Consider the following 16,967-nt stretch of genomic DNA (forward strand, 5'->3'; position numbering starts at 1 on the left):
CACAACTTGGTCACGCGCCAACACTGGAAAAGTGGCCTACGGCAGCCTGGGCGCACAGGCACTGGTCTTCCCCCGTGTCAGGATCTCATTTTGTTCAAGTTTCCATGTCACTGTCAGCAGTGGCTACTCACGAATCCTGGCGGTGCTCTACGGGCCGGATGGAGACAGTCCCGCCTCGCACCCGCTGCGGCTGGTGCTTCCCACCCCATCCGTACAGCAGGGCGGCACCTCCCCAGCCACACAGAGCAGCCGCTGAAGAACCACAGGGAAGGACGAGCCGGCCTACGCTGGGCGATGACCGCTCCTCAGAAACCTCCTCCCCTGAGAGCTGCCCCCACATCGCACCAAAAGCTCCTCCTGTTCAATTCAAACCTCTTGAAGACCTTCATTACCAAGGCAACCGGACCAAGCAAAAGCACACGACGACCATCTGTGCACGCCACGGAATTCCTCTCGCAGCGCCTGGCCACCTCCAGCCCCCCTGTGCGCGTGGTGCCGCCGCATGTATGCCAGTCTCACCCGGCACCGACGGTTCATCAGACTGGCCAGACTTCCAGAAAGGGGACAGTGATTTCCACACAGATGTCTTTCTGGACAAAGACCTGTTTGGCTGAGGACGTCTGCTTAGTCTCCACGTCACGGGTCCCCCCGAGCTCGGGCACTGTGCTGAACGTCGGGTGCGGGTCCCTCACCTGCTCAGCAGCCCCAGACTCTCGCTTGAGGATGGCCTCGGCGGCCCGGTTGTTCTTGTAAGTCATGGCGCAGGCGAAAGGGGTCAGCCCCTGTCTGTCGCGGACACTCAGGTGGATATCAGGGTGGGAGATCAGCAGCTGAATGATGACACTGTGCTGGTTGCTGATGGCCACATGGACAGGTGCCCTTCCTTCTGCATCCTGCAGGGCAAGGCACAGTTTCAGTGTCCAGATGAAGAGAAACTCAGGAAAAACAGGAAGGGGATCAAATCAAATTTGGTTCTGAGAACCAATACGAACACCCTATGTTTGAAATCAGCTTTTAAGGAGGCCAAGCCCAGAGACGACCAGAAGCCGCTGCCATCACCCCACGCTCCAGTGACCAGGGACACAAACACACTGGGTCTGAAGATGTACGGTCAACCTAGCCTGAGTTAGACCCCTCCCCACCCAGCTGCGGGATGGCCTACATCCGTCCTCACAGGCCAGGACGCGGAAGAGCACCGAGGAACGCCACTCAGGGCTGCTCCACGGAGCTACTGGAACATTCTCCCAAACACGGTGCTGAGCTTGAGACTCGGACAAACTCTCCCAATGAAAACGTATAAGCAATGGAGGGAAGAGGCAAAAAGAAGCTGACTGAAGAAATGCTGCTCACGCTGTAGAAAGGACAGAGGCACAAAGTGGGAGAGTCTTCGCCGGAAAGCCTTACGTTTACTGGGCAGGCCGTGTGACCCAGAGGAAGTCACTCCATCCACCTGTCCCTTCGCCCCACTCACAGCCAACCTGAGGCCCAGGACCGAGAGTCTGCAAGGCCCCTGGCCGTTAAGAAATTTCCCCAATTCTGAAGTCAGCACCCATCTCCCTGGAAAGAGAAACTCTGCATACCTGTGTGTTTACACTGGCACCAAACTCCAGAAGACACTGTACCGTTTCTTCCAGCCCCCAGGAGGCTGCCAAATGCAAGGGGGTCTGCCCATCTCTGGCCTCCTCCTCCCCTTCTCCATTAGGACCGGGCTGCCTGGGACTGTTCACGTCGCAGCCGCTAAAAGCACAGGGAAAGGAAAGGTAGGCTTCAAGAGCCAGGTTCCAACCTGGCCAGAGGCATGCTGATAAACACAGCAGCAGCCTCATCCGAAGAAAAAGCCGTGGCCACCACGGACTGCTATCTTAGTCACAAGTACTGATGTCTGGGTCCCACTCCTGGCAATTCCTCTTGGGGTCTTGGGGGCAGCCTGGGCCTCAGAACTCTTCAAAGTTCCCAAGGGATCTGTATGCATTTATAATCTGAGACCCACTGCTCCCAAGGTTCCTCCCGCGGACACAGCACAGCAAGTGTGCCGTGGGCCCCGCTGGGCTCATGTACCTTTGGAGGGTGGGGGGTCCCACAGGGGCCATCTGGTTTCCTCCACCCCAGCCTCCTGGCCGCACTGTGTGAACTGGTCTGATTGGACTACGGGAGCCTCTATGGCCCCCAGAGCAGGAAGCTGGCTCAGCTTCTAGACTCTGTGATACGGGCACCCAAGCCCTTCTCCTCAGAAGTGGGTTGAGTGCCTTAACTGGCTGACTTCACAGAACAGGGATGTCAGACCAGCCAAGGCACACCAAGACTACAGCCGAATAAGAAGACACGAAGAAGACACTTGGGGTTCTCAGACCTGCGAATAAGGAAGCAGGCGGTAGACTCGTTGTTTTCATCAATGGCCCTGTGCAGGAGTGTCTGCAGACACCCACCAGGCCCCGGGCCCCAGCACGTGGCATCACAGCCGTGTCTGACCTGCAGAAAACACAGGTGACTCACAAACACTGCCTAGCAACGTCAAGCAGTTTATTACCATCTCTGAGCTCTACGTACACCATTAGATTCATTTTTTTCGGGCGATAATTAACTGCTAATTATTTTAATCGGTACAAACCCTGATTAAAAAGCGCTTTGTGCCAGGTCCCGTGAGATGGGTTTGGGAAATACAAGAAAGACAGAAAGACAAGTTTATCATCACCCTCGGGGGCCATGTCCCAGGAGGGACAGAAAACACACACACTCCCTTGGCCTCAGCAACACACCTGAAACTCACAGGTAACCTCAATACCAACTGAGTGAGACCCCCCCAGCTGCAAAATGCAGTACTGTCACATTTCAGGCATTCCAGAGAGCTGAATGAGGACTTCCTGGGGCCTGTGTGCTGAGTAAGGGAGACAAACCAGAGATCTGGGGGCGTCTCACTAAGGTAACAGCGAGGGCAGCCCACACCCAAGGACTCCCGAGGAAGCACCTCAGCTCTCCGGCGTCTTGGTAGTTTTGATAAAGACAGCCTAAAAGAAAGTGCTGGCCAAGATGACACTGCACTGCAAGTTTCTTTAACAGGACTTTCTACTGCTCATCCTTGACCAGCTGGCCGCTCGGCAGATCTCCTGCTCCCTGCGGTTGCTATGCGGGCACAGATCAGTCTCGGACACAGAACATCCCCATGTGTAAACAGAGGCTGAAGCTGAGCTCGTCTCACCAGGGTGGAGGCGATGTCCTCCAGATTACCGGCCAAGGCAAGCCACAGCGGGGAGTTCCCCTTCTCATCTGGCACGGACATGTCCGCTCCCCGGGTGCATATGGCGTCCACCACGAGCGGAAGCTGGTTTCTGATGGCCAGCTGTAGGGCTGTCTCCCCGTCCTGAGTCCTGCGAGGACACGCACACCAAAACCAACGTTTGTAGCGGGAGCCAAATGATAACACGTGCCCTTCTGGGCATTCCAGAGGCCAGAAGAGACTTCACTCACATTGATCACTATTCTTTCAGAGCAATTTAACCTGTGAGTTAAATTGTCCCTTCTGTCCCTTCTGCCTTTTTAAAACATATAGCTGTGCCATCCCAGTGCACCCAGAAGGTAACAGACCAACACCCCAGCACGCTGACATCTCTCAGGCATACAGCAGCTGCTTCCAACAGCATCTCAATAAAATGCCATCACGGCTGCCTACTTGACAAAATACTTCTTTCACCTCAGTCACTCAGGGTCACCTGACATTGGAGATAAAGATATATTCCTCTGAAAATACAGAAACAACAGAAACTTAACTCTGTATTTCCCCCCCAAGCCTTTCTGACCGCTCACTGGTTGGGACATTCTTCATTTTGCATGAAATCCCTCTCTAAACAACTGCTTCTGGACTGTTCTTCTAATGAGCTCTGTCCGGTACTGTGGCCTGGCCCTGAGGGTTCCCCACCCCCAAGTCTCCGGGACACGGGAGCTGTACTGTGACGGAGAGCGCTGCTCCCGCCTACCTGACGTTTATGTCTGCCTGGTGCTCCAGGAGGAAAAGTGCACTCTTGCTGTCCTGCCGCTGCATGGCCATGTGCAGCAAGGTCTGCCCGTCCGACATGGTGTCGTTGATGCAGGCCCCGGAGCCCAGCAGCTGGGCTGCGATCGTGTGCATGCCTGGGACACAAACAGGCCCTGACTGCCCCACGTGCCCCACATCTCACGGCCACACACGCCCTCTCCACTTCTCAAAACCAGCAGCTTCCCACGGGGCAGTACGGGCTTACCCCAAACCCACTGATGAGCCCAGCCCCTCCACACCTCCCTCCCTCCCCCCTCCTTCCGACGTAGGTCTGTCTGGGGACACTGGAGGCACCACCTTACCGGTCCATAATGCCAGGCCCAGCACCGTCTGGTCTCGGGAGTCCTTGAGGCTGAAGTCCGGAATAATTTGCAAGTTGTTGGTGGCATGAAGAGCATTAGCTAAAATTTTTAAAGGAAACAAACACTTGACTTCACCATCCCATGGACCACATTTAAAGTATTCAAGAGCATAAGAGCTAGTTTCCAACTAACTGACTGGCTAGAATACAATCATCTCTACACAGAGAGAGTTCATAAATCTTCTTGTGGTGGAAGCCCAGAAACCTGGTATTTTGGAGCAAAGCTTATGGGAAAAATGAGTTTTTGAAGCTTAAAATAGTGACTCTTCACAAAAGAAAAACAAACCCACTATGGAGACATAAATTACCCGACTGCTGAAGAGTCAAACCATGGCCTGGCACCGCTTTCCTAATACGGAATTCCTACCATTTACCGCTCCTGTGAGGACCCAGAAAAAGGTGCACTCGACCTAAAATCTCGCTTCCTTCCACAAGCACAAGGCTGGAACGTGCTGACCTTCACAAGGATTGAGGGAAGAGGAAGACAAGTTCCAGGACAGGAAAGAGGAAAACCTGAGGATGACTTCTGAGGGAAGTGGGCCTCCCCACGGCAGGGGCTCCCCTTGGCCCTCCTTCCCACTCCTCCCACGGTTCACCTGCCGGGGAGGCTGAAGCAGGTGAGAGAACAGCCAGCTCCAGCGGGACCTGGGGCTGCAGGGTCCTCGGACACCGCTCACGCCCAGACAGAGCTTTGGGAAAACACCCAACATGAGAGAGAAGTAGTCAGTGGTTCTAAAACCCTAACCTATCAGGTGGAATGGGCAGGCCCCGTCCTAAAAATGCACACAGGGAAACGGTGGTCAGCAGCCAGACTACGTGCTTATCTAGTGTGACCTGGAAAGATTTGGGGGCCAGAAAACTCACCAACGCAGGAACATCAACTCTGTCACTAACAACTCACAACTACTGTTCAAAGGTCAAGGTGAGGGGCAGTTCCCAGCTACCCACCTTTCTGCTCCAGGATGACAGACACCACATCTGGGTGATTACAGGCGATGGCCATGTGCAGGGGTGTCTGCAGATAGACGCTGTCCACGGAGCTGGTCAGGGACGCGGCCTCCTTTGGCAAAGGCGGAGCTTCCTCCGTCTGCAGGTTCGGGTTGGCACCTTGCTGCAGGAGCTCTGCCGTGAGGTTGGCCAGGCCATGCCGACAGGCTGTGTGCAACGGGGTCTCTCCCTGAGCAGAGGCAAACGGCCCACCTCAGAGCACGTTCAGGAGGGGAGTTCCCGTCCCAGGGCGCTAACGACAGCCTGTGTGCTGACACCCGGGTCCCCGGGGCAGTCGCAGCCCTTGGCTCATCCTGTCACCAGCTGAGCATGACCCGTCCCCCGATGCGGTCGGTCCCTCCCTTCCCTGTGCTGTCAGCCTACGTGCCCACCAAACACCCTGGCTCCTCCTCTTCTATGCGTCCAGTAACCTTCCCGACCACCCTGCAGACAACCTCAACGTGCCACAGAAGTAAGTGCCGGGGAGGCTGGCAAAGCCTCGACTGCGGCCCCGCGGGGACAGGGCTACCAGTCAGCGGGGCCACCGCGCCCCTTCCACCCCCGCCCCCACTGGTCTCCTGCCCAGCTCACATCAACCCCATCTTGAACTCTGATCAAGTCCTCCTTCCCCCACTTTTTAAAACTAAAAGCATTTTAAACTGGTATTCCACATTCTTGATTCACTATTCAAGAGGGACAAGAACTGCAGGGACAAGTTCCTCCCTGCCCTGCCCCACCACCCAAGTCCCCGTAGAGGAAACCCCGGTGCCAGATTCCCACGTCCTTCCGGGGATAGAACAGGCATAGGACAGGGACACAGACACACACGCGGCACCCCTCCACCTAAACAGACGGACACAACCCGAACACAGCGCTCTGACCTTACTCTCATGGAAGCTACACCTCATCCCTTCAAAGAGTCAAAGACTCAACAGGCTCCTGGAGAAACACAGCAAGATCCCACTTCCTCCTCCCTAAAAACATATCTTCCTCTCCGGGATGGAACCACTTTTAACTCTCTCAGTGGGGTTTCTGTGATTTCCGTATTTCTAAGTAGTTTTCCAGGCTCAGGCACTGTAGGTGGACCACCCACTGCTGTGTCACTGTGACACGGGACTCAGACCCCTGCCAACGCGCCCCTCCCCATCGACCCGTGTCGTGGTGTGCAGGGCCTCACAACAGCGTCCTCCTCGGTGGGACCATCTTCTGCTCCAGCCCCTCCGCTCCATGTTTGTACTGGGAATGCTCACTGGCCCCCATGACCCCCACAAGAGTGTGCAAGCACGGGACTCTCACACCCAGACTTCCCCCCGACTTCTCTGCTCAACAGTCACAAAATCGAATTCCCTGTGCAGCAGCTCGTCTGCGTGGCAATTCTCGTTCTCTTCACGGGCGCATTGGACAGTTTCACCACCTCTCTTGACCCTGCTTCTGAGAGCCCCAGCCGGTACAAGTGTAATCCCGCAAACACTTTGAAGCCTGTCTCTGTGGGTCCAAATTCAGTATCCGAGGTCAGCACAACTCGCTGCCGGTCTAGATGATTCCCACCAGCCCCAGCCTTGACCTCAACGGTGCACCCACCGTGTCACCTTCCCAGGACACTTTCTCAACTCAAATGGTCACAACGCTTGTCTACTCAAAAGCCTTCACTTCACATGTAGGATAAAGTTCAAAGAACTCAACCAGCATTCCAGACCCTTCTCCAGTGTCGCTCTCACTTGCCTTCAAATCGGGTCTCTTCTGGCACATCTCAGGGTTCGCCCAGTTTTGCTACGAAGGGTATCAGAGAAGGAACCCGTGAAAGATTTTTCAAAGGTGGGAGACAGGGCGTGTCTGTATACTATCAGAAATGAACAGTGGGCAAACCTGATGATGCAGAAGGAGACAGACAGACACAGAAACGCATAACGGTAGGAGCGAAGTCAAGGAAGCCACAAGAGCATTCAGGGACATGCTGGCATTCAGCCGGAGAGCAGGCCGTGTGCGGGTTTAGGTGCAGAGAGGTTAGAACGTCGAATGGTGGAAGAGAACGGTGTTGCCATCTCCCCTGAGCTTCCGAGACACTTCAGTGTGTCTCACGCACAAGCTTACGGTGTACTGCCTTGCCCGGCGCTGTGGAGAGTGTGCAACCTTCCGTCCTAGACCTGAGTCTTAATGCTGGCTCCGTCACTGCTGAGCCACTTAACCTCTCAGAGCCTCAACGTTCTTTGCCCTGAAATGAGGGATTGGGACATGTCGAGAATGTCCCTTCCAGGTCCACTCTGAGAATTAAAAGGACCAACATCCTCAGAGCTCTGAGCACAAAGGTGCAAAGTAAACGTGACCTCAGAGACAAGCACAGCCTCCCTATATGAAAAGAGCAGTGAGAATAACATCACACAGCACCTGATGTCCTAGCCATTACGCTAACAAGCCCTTGCATGCGCCCTTTCTTTCTCCCTAATCCACACCCTATGAAATCAGTGTGAATCCCATTCTGCAAAGAAGGAAACCGAAGCTCACAGAGGGTCAGTAACTTGCTCAAGATCACACAGGGCGGGGTGAGAAACAGGAAGTCGTACCCCAAGGCCATGCTTTGACACTGCGCAGTCTACCTTGTGGGCCTGAGACCCAGACTAAATACGCACTCACACGGGAACGTCTCCGCAAACAAAGTGCTATAAACAGTGGAGACTCTATGATGGTAGGTTTGTGTGTACGAGCCTGGTCGTCTCCTGCAGACCACGGTGTCCACAGCGTCTAGGTGAGGACCTGATATTCCACAAATGCTTAGGGATGGGTTGCTGAATGAATCAACCAACCAGTATCTGGGGACAAAACATCCGTTCCTCCCTGGTTTTCTAACCAAGTGCATGTATTATGCAGACAAAAACTGCAAAAGCTGTTTTCCCCACACACCAACCACTGCCTTTCTCCCACAGACCCACCGTGCTTCCCTGGCCGCCCCGGCACACTTACCCACTTGTTCCTGTGGTTGACCTGGGCACCACTGGTCGCCAGGAAGAGAGCCGCTGCCTCATTCCCTGCTTCGGCTGCCCGCTGTAGTAAGCAATTCCCTGGGAGACAGTGAGCACACTCGTTTTCCATCTGCACAACGAGCTCCTCCTCGCCCACCTTTCACAGCGGACAAGCCACACCCCATACCCACGTCCATACAGGCCCTCTCTGCATGTGGACGCAGACACTGGCAAGGCCTGGGTGGAACAAAGACTTGGTCTGGGAGTCAGGAGACATTCATTCTTCCAGAGTCTGCCACTGAACGCCACCCGGGACCAGATGTGAGTTCTGTCTCCTGCCGAGGACGGGTTAGAGCGCGGTTTCTCAATAGCGGTGCTCCTGACATCTTGGGCCAGGGGACTTTTTGTTGTGAGGGGTCTGTTTGGCACACCATATGACAACTAGATGCCAACAGCTCCCCCAGCCTTGCTAGAACAAGTATGCCTACGGATGTTGCCGAAAGTCCGGGGAAGAGGGGACAGCTGTCTGTCTGAGAACCTCTGGACCTAGAATGACCATTTTGAAGACGATGTGAGCTGAAGTTCTACCAGAAAATGCCCTTTACATTTTATCCCTAAGGCCTTAAATATGTTTGTTCTTGGCTTAGAAATGTTTTGCTTCGCACTGTTTTCTAAATAAAAATCTTAGGAAAAAAAACATTTCTTTTCGTCTTTCCCTTGTGGAATGGTTTTAGCCCCAAAGCGGCGTTTTCCTTTCTATTAACATCCATTTCCTGTTTGGATAAACACAAAATCTCATGTGCTGCAGCTATGCTATTTGAAAACTCAAATTAAATACGAGGACTAAAAATAGATAAAGAAATGGGACATGGCTAAAATCAACAACACAGGAAACAATAGGTGTTGGCGAGGATGCGGAGAAAGGGGACCCTCGTGCACTGTGGTGGGAATGCGAGCTGCTGCAGCCACTGTGGGACAGAATGGAGGCTCCTCAAAAAGTTACAAATAGAACTACTCTAATTGCCCTACTAGGTATTTACCCAAAGGATACAAAAATACAGAACCGAAGGGGCACAGGCACCCCGATGTTTACAGCAGCCTTATCAACAACAGCCAAACTGGGGAGAGATGTCCATCAACAGATGAATGGATAAAGAAGATGTCACACATGCGTGCACACAGACACACACACAGACACACACAGACACACACACACACACACACACACTGGAATATTACTCAACCATTAAAAAAAATGAAATCTTGCCATCTGCAATGACATGGATAGAACTAGATGGATTACGCTGAGCGAAATAGTCATCGGAGAAAGACAAATACAGTACGATCTCGTGGAATTTTAGAAAACAGATGAACACAGGGAAGGGGAAAAAGAAAAGAAAGAGACGGAAACAAAACATAAGAGAGTCTTAACGACAGAGAACAAACAGGGTTGCTGCAGGGAAGTGAGTGGGGGACGGGCTAGGTGGGCGCGGGGCATTCAGGAGGGCACGGCACGATGAGCAGCGGGTGCTGTACGTAAGCGACGAATCACTGAATTCTACCCCAGGAACCAACCAACATTGCACTGTACATTAATTAAAAAAAAAAAAAAGAAAAGAAAAGAAACGGGACAAACGCTTTGTCTTCATGCCGTTCTTCCTTTTCCCCCAGAGACCGTGATTCCCCCCTAGCCGAGAGTCAGCCTGACTGACAGACCCCTCATGAGGGTCCCACCTTCACTTCTGTGGTCATTCTGGGGCACACAAGACATGGACGTGGGCCTCCCCATCAAACGAAGATGACCTTCCACTGCTAAAACACATGCGGACTAAGGCCAGTCCATGGACACAGACAACTGGAACAAGGGAAAAACAATAACCCTGAACTTGCACTAAAACTCCAAGTATATAAAGTAAAACTGACAGAACTAGCAAGACAATGGATAAATCCATAATCACGAAGAAGAATTTTAACATACCTCCCCAAACTGACAGTCAAGCAGTTCAACAGTTAGTAAGTTAATGTGTACGACTCACACAGCATGACGAACACACCTGCTGCATGGACAGAAACAGAATAATGGTGCACCCCACAGGGAGAGAACGCACATTCTTGTCAAGTACATATCAAGCTTTCATAAAAATGATCTGCGGGGCGCCTGGGGGGCTCAGTCGGTGAAGCGTCTGCCTTTGGCTCAGGTCATGATCCCAGGGTCCTGGGATCGAGCCCCGTGTCGGGCTCCCTGCTCAGCGGGGAGCCTGCTTCTCCCTCCGTCCCTCCCCCTGCTCCTTCTCTCTTTCTTACTCTTTCTCAAATAAATAAATTTTAAAAATCTTTAAAATAAAACACTGGCTCTGTAAGAACCGAACATTCGAGCTCTAAATATCAAAGAGCCAGTTTCTTAGGTAATGCAACACTCGTAATACGACATTAAAAACCAGTACAGTTATGGCCAATAACCGCTATACCTTTGCAAATTAAGAGCAACTGAGTAACAACCATTTCTAGAGGGTCTTCCTGACCCCCCTGGTGTGGAGCGCCCTGCCTTTAGCTTCCGTGTCACCACAGGGGTGACTTAATCTGATCTTTATTTAAATTATTAACTTCTTTCAGGGAAAGGGCTGTTTAATATCCACCTTTTTTGGGCCCATTCCCCTCATCAGTGCTTTAGATGCAGCAACACTGATTACAATGGGATCTTTCTCCTTAAAATATCCCATTTTATTTAGTCAGATCAAGGAAATATCCACATCAAAAGAGTGGTTCTCAAAGTGTGGTCCCTGGATTCCTGGGGGTTCATGTCTTTCAGGGGCTCATGAGGTCAAAACTATTCCTGTGAAACAACGCTGGGTGTTCACTGGTCCCCTGTGCTGACTGGCGTTGCCGGCTGGTCACACTGAGGCCTGAGCACAAATAGACGAGGGCCCTGGCACGTACCCATAGTCACCGCATTACTCTTTACCACCATGCACCAGCCAAAACAGGGCAGTTTCTTTTTTTTTTTTTTTTTTAAAGATTTTATTTATTTATTCGACAGAGATAGAGACAGCCAGCGAGAGAGGGAACACAAGTAGGGGGAGTGGGAGAGGAAGAAGCAGGCTCCTAGCAGAGGAGCCTGATGTGGGACTCGATCCCATAACGCCGGGATCATGCCCTGAGCCGAAGGCAGACGCTTAACCGCTGTGCCACCCAGGCACCCCAAAACAGGGCAGTTTCTTGATAAAGCAGCAAAAATTACTGAAGTTCTTAAACTCCAACGAGTACCTGTCCTTTTAGAGCTCTGTGTGACATTTCATTTGTAATTGGGAAAAGCCAATAAAAGGATATTCATTTAGAAAACAGCTAGGACTTTAATAAAAATCTGATTTTAAAAAAGCACAAAAGAAAGAAATACATACATAAAATAAGATAAATGTCTGTGTGACAAAGTAAGTAGCATGAGCAAACTGCGTCCGCCACGCAAGGAAGCCTCGCAGCCGTCTCTGGGAAAGGCCCGAGAGCCACTGTTCAGGCGGCCATTTTCTTCGTGGAACACCACGTTTATGAAAGAAGGACTGATTAACACACTGGTTATTCAAGCATGAGTATCTACAGACATCTTCCTGAAAATGCACAACGTGAGCCTATCTCTTTAAGAAAAACAACTGGCAATATTTGCGCCGAATGATAGAACTTGGATCTTACAAGTGAGTATCAGAATTTTGGAAAACTTTTATCCAAAACCGCAATTTGACAGCTTATCAACACTGGGAGAGTTTTCTGATGAGATCAGTGGTGAACCAGTATTTTTCAGATAATCAAGTCATGATGTGATAAAATCATGTATGGAGAAAAGGTCCACGGACCGTGGGTTTTCATACAACAGAGTATGGAGAGCTCCTGATACGGGCTCAGGCTCCACGTTGCAAATGACTCTGAACTATCACGTGGTCAATTCTGCTTGCTACGGAACCTAAGAAACACACATCCAGCTGCAGACCGTGCGAGGGAAGGTTTTCTTCACATAGTTCAACCGACACAACTCCTCTCAAAGGGCTGAATACAGATGCAGATACAAGAAACCAGTCACTCTTCCAACTAATCTTGGTTTGAACATCATTCTTCATAAAAAATGCTACATGTTAAACATATAATGGTCTGTCATTTTTTGACTTAATTAATACATCTTTTAAAAATGCCTCAGTTTCAATTTCTAAAATGTTAAATATTGAAGCTATAACCCACCAAAATCAAAATTCTTGGGGATATAATTTTTAGGAGTGTAGAAGGGGTTCCGAAGCCCGCTGCACCAAGTAAATGGACGTGTTTCTGCCTGACAGACTCGGAGTCTGGCTGAAGTTCTTAAAGCATAAGATTAAAAAAATAACCCCGGCTTTTACGACAGTGAAAAGCACAGACGAGTTCTCATAACCCTATGCCACTCGGTTTCTAACTTCTCGGTAAAAACGCTGAGCCCAGCTCTGGGGGGCCCGCGTGTTACCTGTGACGGCGTCCGGCGCGTTCGTGTTGCTCCCTCGCTGGATGAGTCTGGCTGCGAAGCTGTTCTCGTCAAATGACGTCCCATTCACCACCGGGAGGTCTTCGAAGGGGTTCACCGAGTGGTCAGGAGACACGGTGACGTACTGCACTGCGAGCCACAGAGCGGTGCTGCCCTCGTGGTCTTTCAGCTCCAGATCCAGCCTGAAATGCGGCAGCAAGGCCAGTAGCACGTACAACCCTCTGCGGACACTGCAGTGCCAACGGCCTCGTCTTCTCTTTGTACACGTTCTCAATGACAATTTTTCACCTGACTTTTACTCACTAAAACTTACAGCACTAGGAGACATTTTAAAACAGTAATTTTTCACACATCATCCCACCCTCCCAACCGCCTTCCCACCGCTCCACGTGCGTACCGTTTGCACTGCAGCAGCTGACTGAACACGTGCTCATTCCTGGCCATGATGCACACGTGCAAGGGAGTCCTACGGACGAGAGAGAAGAGGGTCAGCCCAGGACAGGCGCGGGCCAGGACGACGCACAAGACCCCCGTTCCTGCACCAGTGTCTCTTTGCGTCCTGGCACACAGCTTTCCAAAATCACGACCAAGGATCAAAGAACGAAAATGGAGTTGCCTCTATGTCACCACTTAACCGGTGGCCAAAAGGACAAGAACCAACAAAAGGAAGAGATGCATAAAAGACTCTCCGGTTAAACGCTGACACTGAGTATCTACTCATGTTCTTAAACAGCACTTGCTACACGCGTACACCTGCTTTCCCCATCGCGCCTCCACAATTCTGGAAACAAATGTTTGTCTTCCTGTAACTCTGGGTTATGCTCAAACACAGCGTGGCCACAGGCAGGGACCGACGGAAGGGGCTTCTGACTGCCCTGCACTCACGTGCCCTGAAGGAGCCCCCCGCCCCCGGCCGGCACCCATCTCAGAGGCACCTGCTGCCAGTGGGTGCTGCAGCTGGAGAAAGTCAAATTAAAGATTCGACAGAAGATAAAAAGGATGCAATTATTTGGGGAAATAAAGTAATTATCATGTGATAATGAGAGTTCGCAGAGACCCATATTAATTGCAGAATCCTTCCACACGCATCTATTTTCCTATTCTGACAACTGCACAGAACTCTGTTCTTAATTCATGAGAGGCTTTTCTAAGCTATAAAATACTGAGCTGTGACTACAGAAAGGGGGTCCCACTTGCTGGAGGTCCCCTTCTGTGCCTCCCACACTGCTGCCCCAAAGAGACACAGCCCTTTCGTAGACTCTAAACCACAAGGGATCCTCAACAAGGTACTTCTGGGAAGAGGCAAGAGGAACACGACAACTGCTGTCAGAGGTGCTGCGGGGGAAGACGCACGCTCTGCAGAGCGCCAACGGAAGCTGCAGGACTCACGCGTAGTGAGAACTGGGTTTAGTGCAGAGAACTTCCCAACAACCAGACCGCACGGAAACACAACAGACTGTCTTAAGATGGAGTGCACCCCTTCTTCACGGTAGCCCACCAGCTGACAAAGATGCCAGGACAAAGTTCCCTTGGAGGAGCTGGACCAGTGAGCACCGGAACAAGACAGAAACTGCTTACAAATCCATGGACCTCAGTTCCCAGCACGGAAATGATTTCCCCAGATGCCTCTCATCTGTCTAACAAACCAATGTCTGTGACTTCAATGAGAATCAGACTGAATAATGAGCCCCTGTCTGCTAGTTATGTGCCACCAAAAAACACCATTCCAGAAACAGCGCTAAGAGCAGGCCGTCTGACCCCACTTACCTGCCCCTGCTGTCTTGCATGTTGGGGTTGGCACCAGCCTGCAGAAGGGCCTCTGCGATCTGGGCCATCTCAGACATCACGTCTGCCGAGTGTTTCTTTGCACTGTACAAGGCCACAAGGTGCAACGGTGTCTCCTGGGCACCCAACGTAGCAGCATTGACAAGGGCCCCATTCTTAATGAGGAAGGTGGCAGCAAAGAGATCTCCTTGAAAAAGAAACAACAGAGAAAATGGTCACCCATGACGATACCAGGGCAAGCTATTCTGGCCGGTGCTTCCTCAGAAAGTCAGTAACTGCAGACAAAGAAGAGGGGACAACTGGGCATGTCTTAGCAGAACCCCTGGGACACCTGTAAGTGGAAACTCATCATCAAGATAACGAAGTCACACACTTGAATTCCAAAGGCTTCACTCCACTTCTGATTGTGTCTTCTCATCAGTCCCGCCCCTCACTTCAACATCACTACTGAAGTGCCAGGCTTCCATGCTCACAGGCCTCTCCTAGTCGTCAGCTCTCAAAGAGGGTTTCAAGGTTCCTTCCCAACACAGTCGCTGCCCCTCTCTCATTTCCGGCCCACGGTCTGCTCCTGAGCACCTCTTACCGCCATCCTGCTACACCTGCTCAGTATGACCTTGTCTGATCCGTTTATCCTGATTCAGTGTTCTCCATCTAATACGGACAAACATAACAGTCTCAACAAGAAGTGTTCAGCTGAATATTTGAACAAAGAATCTGCACACGCTACTCTTCACAAAAACTCCGCATGGTACATTAAGTGGTTGTCAAAACAAAGCCTCCTCCTGAGTCCCCTCCACTGCCCGAACTCGGAGCCCTTACAGGTGCCAAGAGTCTGCCTGGGCCTACTCACAAATACCAGCTTAATTCTGAATACCTTACACAAAATCCAGTCAGTTCGACAGCTCAAACTCCTGTTTCTGACTATTCACAGTGCTCTGTATGAGGAAACACAGAAACTACCTTGACATCCTGACAAAAGGCCGAGAATTAAGTTTACATAAAGATACTGAAGCTGCACAGCTCTGAAAATACAAGGCTAAATTCAGAACCAAGCCATCTGACAATTTCACGCCAAAAACACTTGTGGACAAGCAGTTAAAGTGTGCTTGTCAAATTAACCTGGAAGATGATAGGGACTGAGCAATTAAATCTGCTGTAAGGTTACTTAAAATTCAATTTTCCTTGGATTTAATTCCACTTACAAATTAAAGCATGCAAAAACACTCACAACACATAAAATTAACATTTCTTAAGAAAGTAAGGCAAGAAGGGGTGCTTGGGTGGCTTAGTCCCCTTCAGCTCAGGTCATGATCCCAGGGTCCTGGGATGGAGCCCCACATCACCCTGTGTCGGGCTTCCAGCTCAGCGGAGAGTCTGCCTCTCCTTCTACCCCTCCCCACCCTCCCTGCGTGTGCTCTCTGTCTCAAATAAATAAAATCTTAAAAAAAAAAAAAAAAGAAAGAAAGAAAGAAAAGAAGGCAAGAATGGCAATGCATCGTAAGATAATGAACTATTAACAAAGAAATCCCCCAGTTACAAAAGCATGATGGCTGCCTCGAGGCGTGCTGTCTAGCTGGAGGGGAGGCAGTGGTTTCTTGTGGGGACCTCCGGGCAGCCCCGCTGAGCTCAATGCAGCGAAGTCTCCCGGAGCAGACCTCCCTCCCCTGGCCGGGCCAGGTGTAACTCTGGCGGGTGAGACACAGCACTTCGCTAAGTCATCCCAAGGGTACACCTGGGATTCAGAGGTACTTTCTGTAGATCCTGTCTCCGCTTTACCAAGGCCTACAGGATAAATTTCTTGCAAATCGCATCCTTCTCCAGCTGGCAGATCCCCCAAGTGCGGGGCAGCTGCTGCTCTGCGGGTGCCGTGACCGCGGACGTCCTAGTCTCCTGCGTGCGGCCGGTCTCGGGACAGACGCCAGGTTGTCGGAGGTGCTGCAGAACTTCTTTGCTACACAGATCACAGGCAGCGGTGTTCTTTCCATAGCTCATCTGTTCTGGTCTCTGCATCCGGACATGCTCGTCTGTTCCTAATTCTGTTAGTGCTGCAGATAGACGGACGCGACTTTGAATCCCAACCTCCAGATGACAATTTTCTCCTTTCAGCGTCACTTATGAGAAATTTCCTTTTATATCTTGCAATATCATTCATCTTCAACTACGCTTCTGCAGTCTTGACATCTAGAATAGGGCTTAGGATTTCGGGAGAGGCAAAGTTCCCAAGTCTGTTATCTGTATTCCTAAGCTCATTTTTAAAAAAAGATTTTATTTTAGAGAGAGAGAGAGAGAGAGAGAGTGCACACAGGACCCAGGGGAAGGGCAGCAGGAGAGGGAGAGAGAGGACCCTCA

General features: G+C 51.2%; 1 protein-coding gene across 5 annotated transcripts in view; it reads right to left on the minus strand.

Moving 5' to 3' along the window:
* Window positions 1-16,967, minus strand: part of ANKFY1 (ankyrin repeat and FYVE domain containing 1) — a 76,771-nt gene that overhangs the window by 12,939 nt on the left and 46,865 nt on the right. For 4 of the 5 annotated variants that reach the window (XM_045804842.2, XM_087867479.1, XM_087867478.1 and 1 more), the window contains 12 exons: window positions 14,601-14,805; window positions 13,231-13,299; window positions 12,816-13,015; window positions 8,337-8,434; window positions 7,101-7,148; window positions 5,340-5,568; window positions 4,333-4,431; window positions 3,972-4,125; window positions 3,197-3,365; window positions 2,351-2,469; window positions 1,581-1,737; window positions 693-893 (listed from right to left, as the gene is read on the minus strand). In XM_045804842.2, the coding sequence (XP_045660798.1) occupies window positions 693-893; window positions 1,581-1,737; window positions 2,351-2,469; window positions 3,197-3,365; window positions 3,972-4,125; window positions 4,333-4,431; window positions 5,340-5,568; window positions 7,101-7,148; window positions 8,337-8,434; window positions 12,816-13,015; window positions 13,231-13,299; window positions 14,601-14,805 (1,748 nt within the window). The remainder of the gene's footprint in view (window positions 1-692; window positions 894-1,580; window positions 1,738-2,350; window positions 2,470-3,196; window positions 3,366-3,971; window positions 4,126-4,332; window positions 4,432-5,339; window positions 5,569-7,100; window positions 7,149-8,336; window positions 8,435-12,815; window positions 13,016-13,230; window positions 13,300-14,600; window positions 14,806-16,967) is intronic. The other variant, XM_045804841.2, reaches the window with a different exon arrangement.

Source organism: Ursus americanus, chromosome 14, assembly GCF_024610735.1.
Source record: "Ursus americanus isolate L20-20 chromosome 14, mUrsAme1.1.p, whole genome shotgun sequence".
In the NCBI taxonomy this organism is placed as follows: Eukaryota; Metazoa; Chordata; class Mammalia; order Carnivora; family Ursidae; genus Ursus; species Ursus americanus.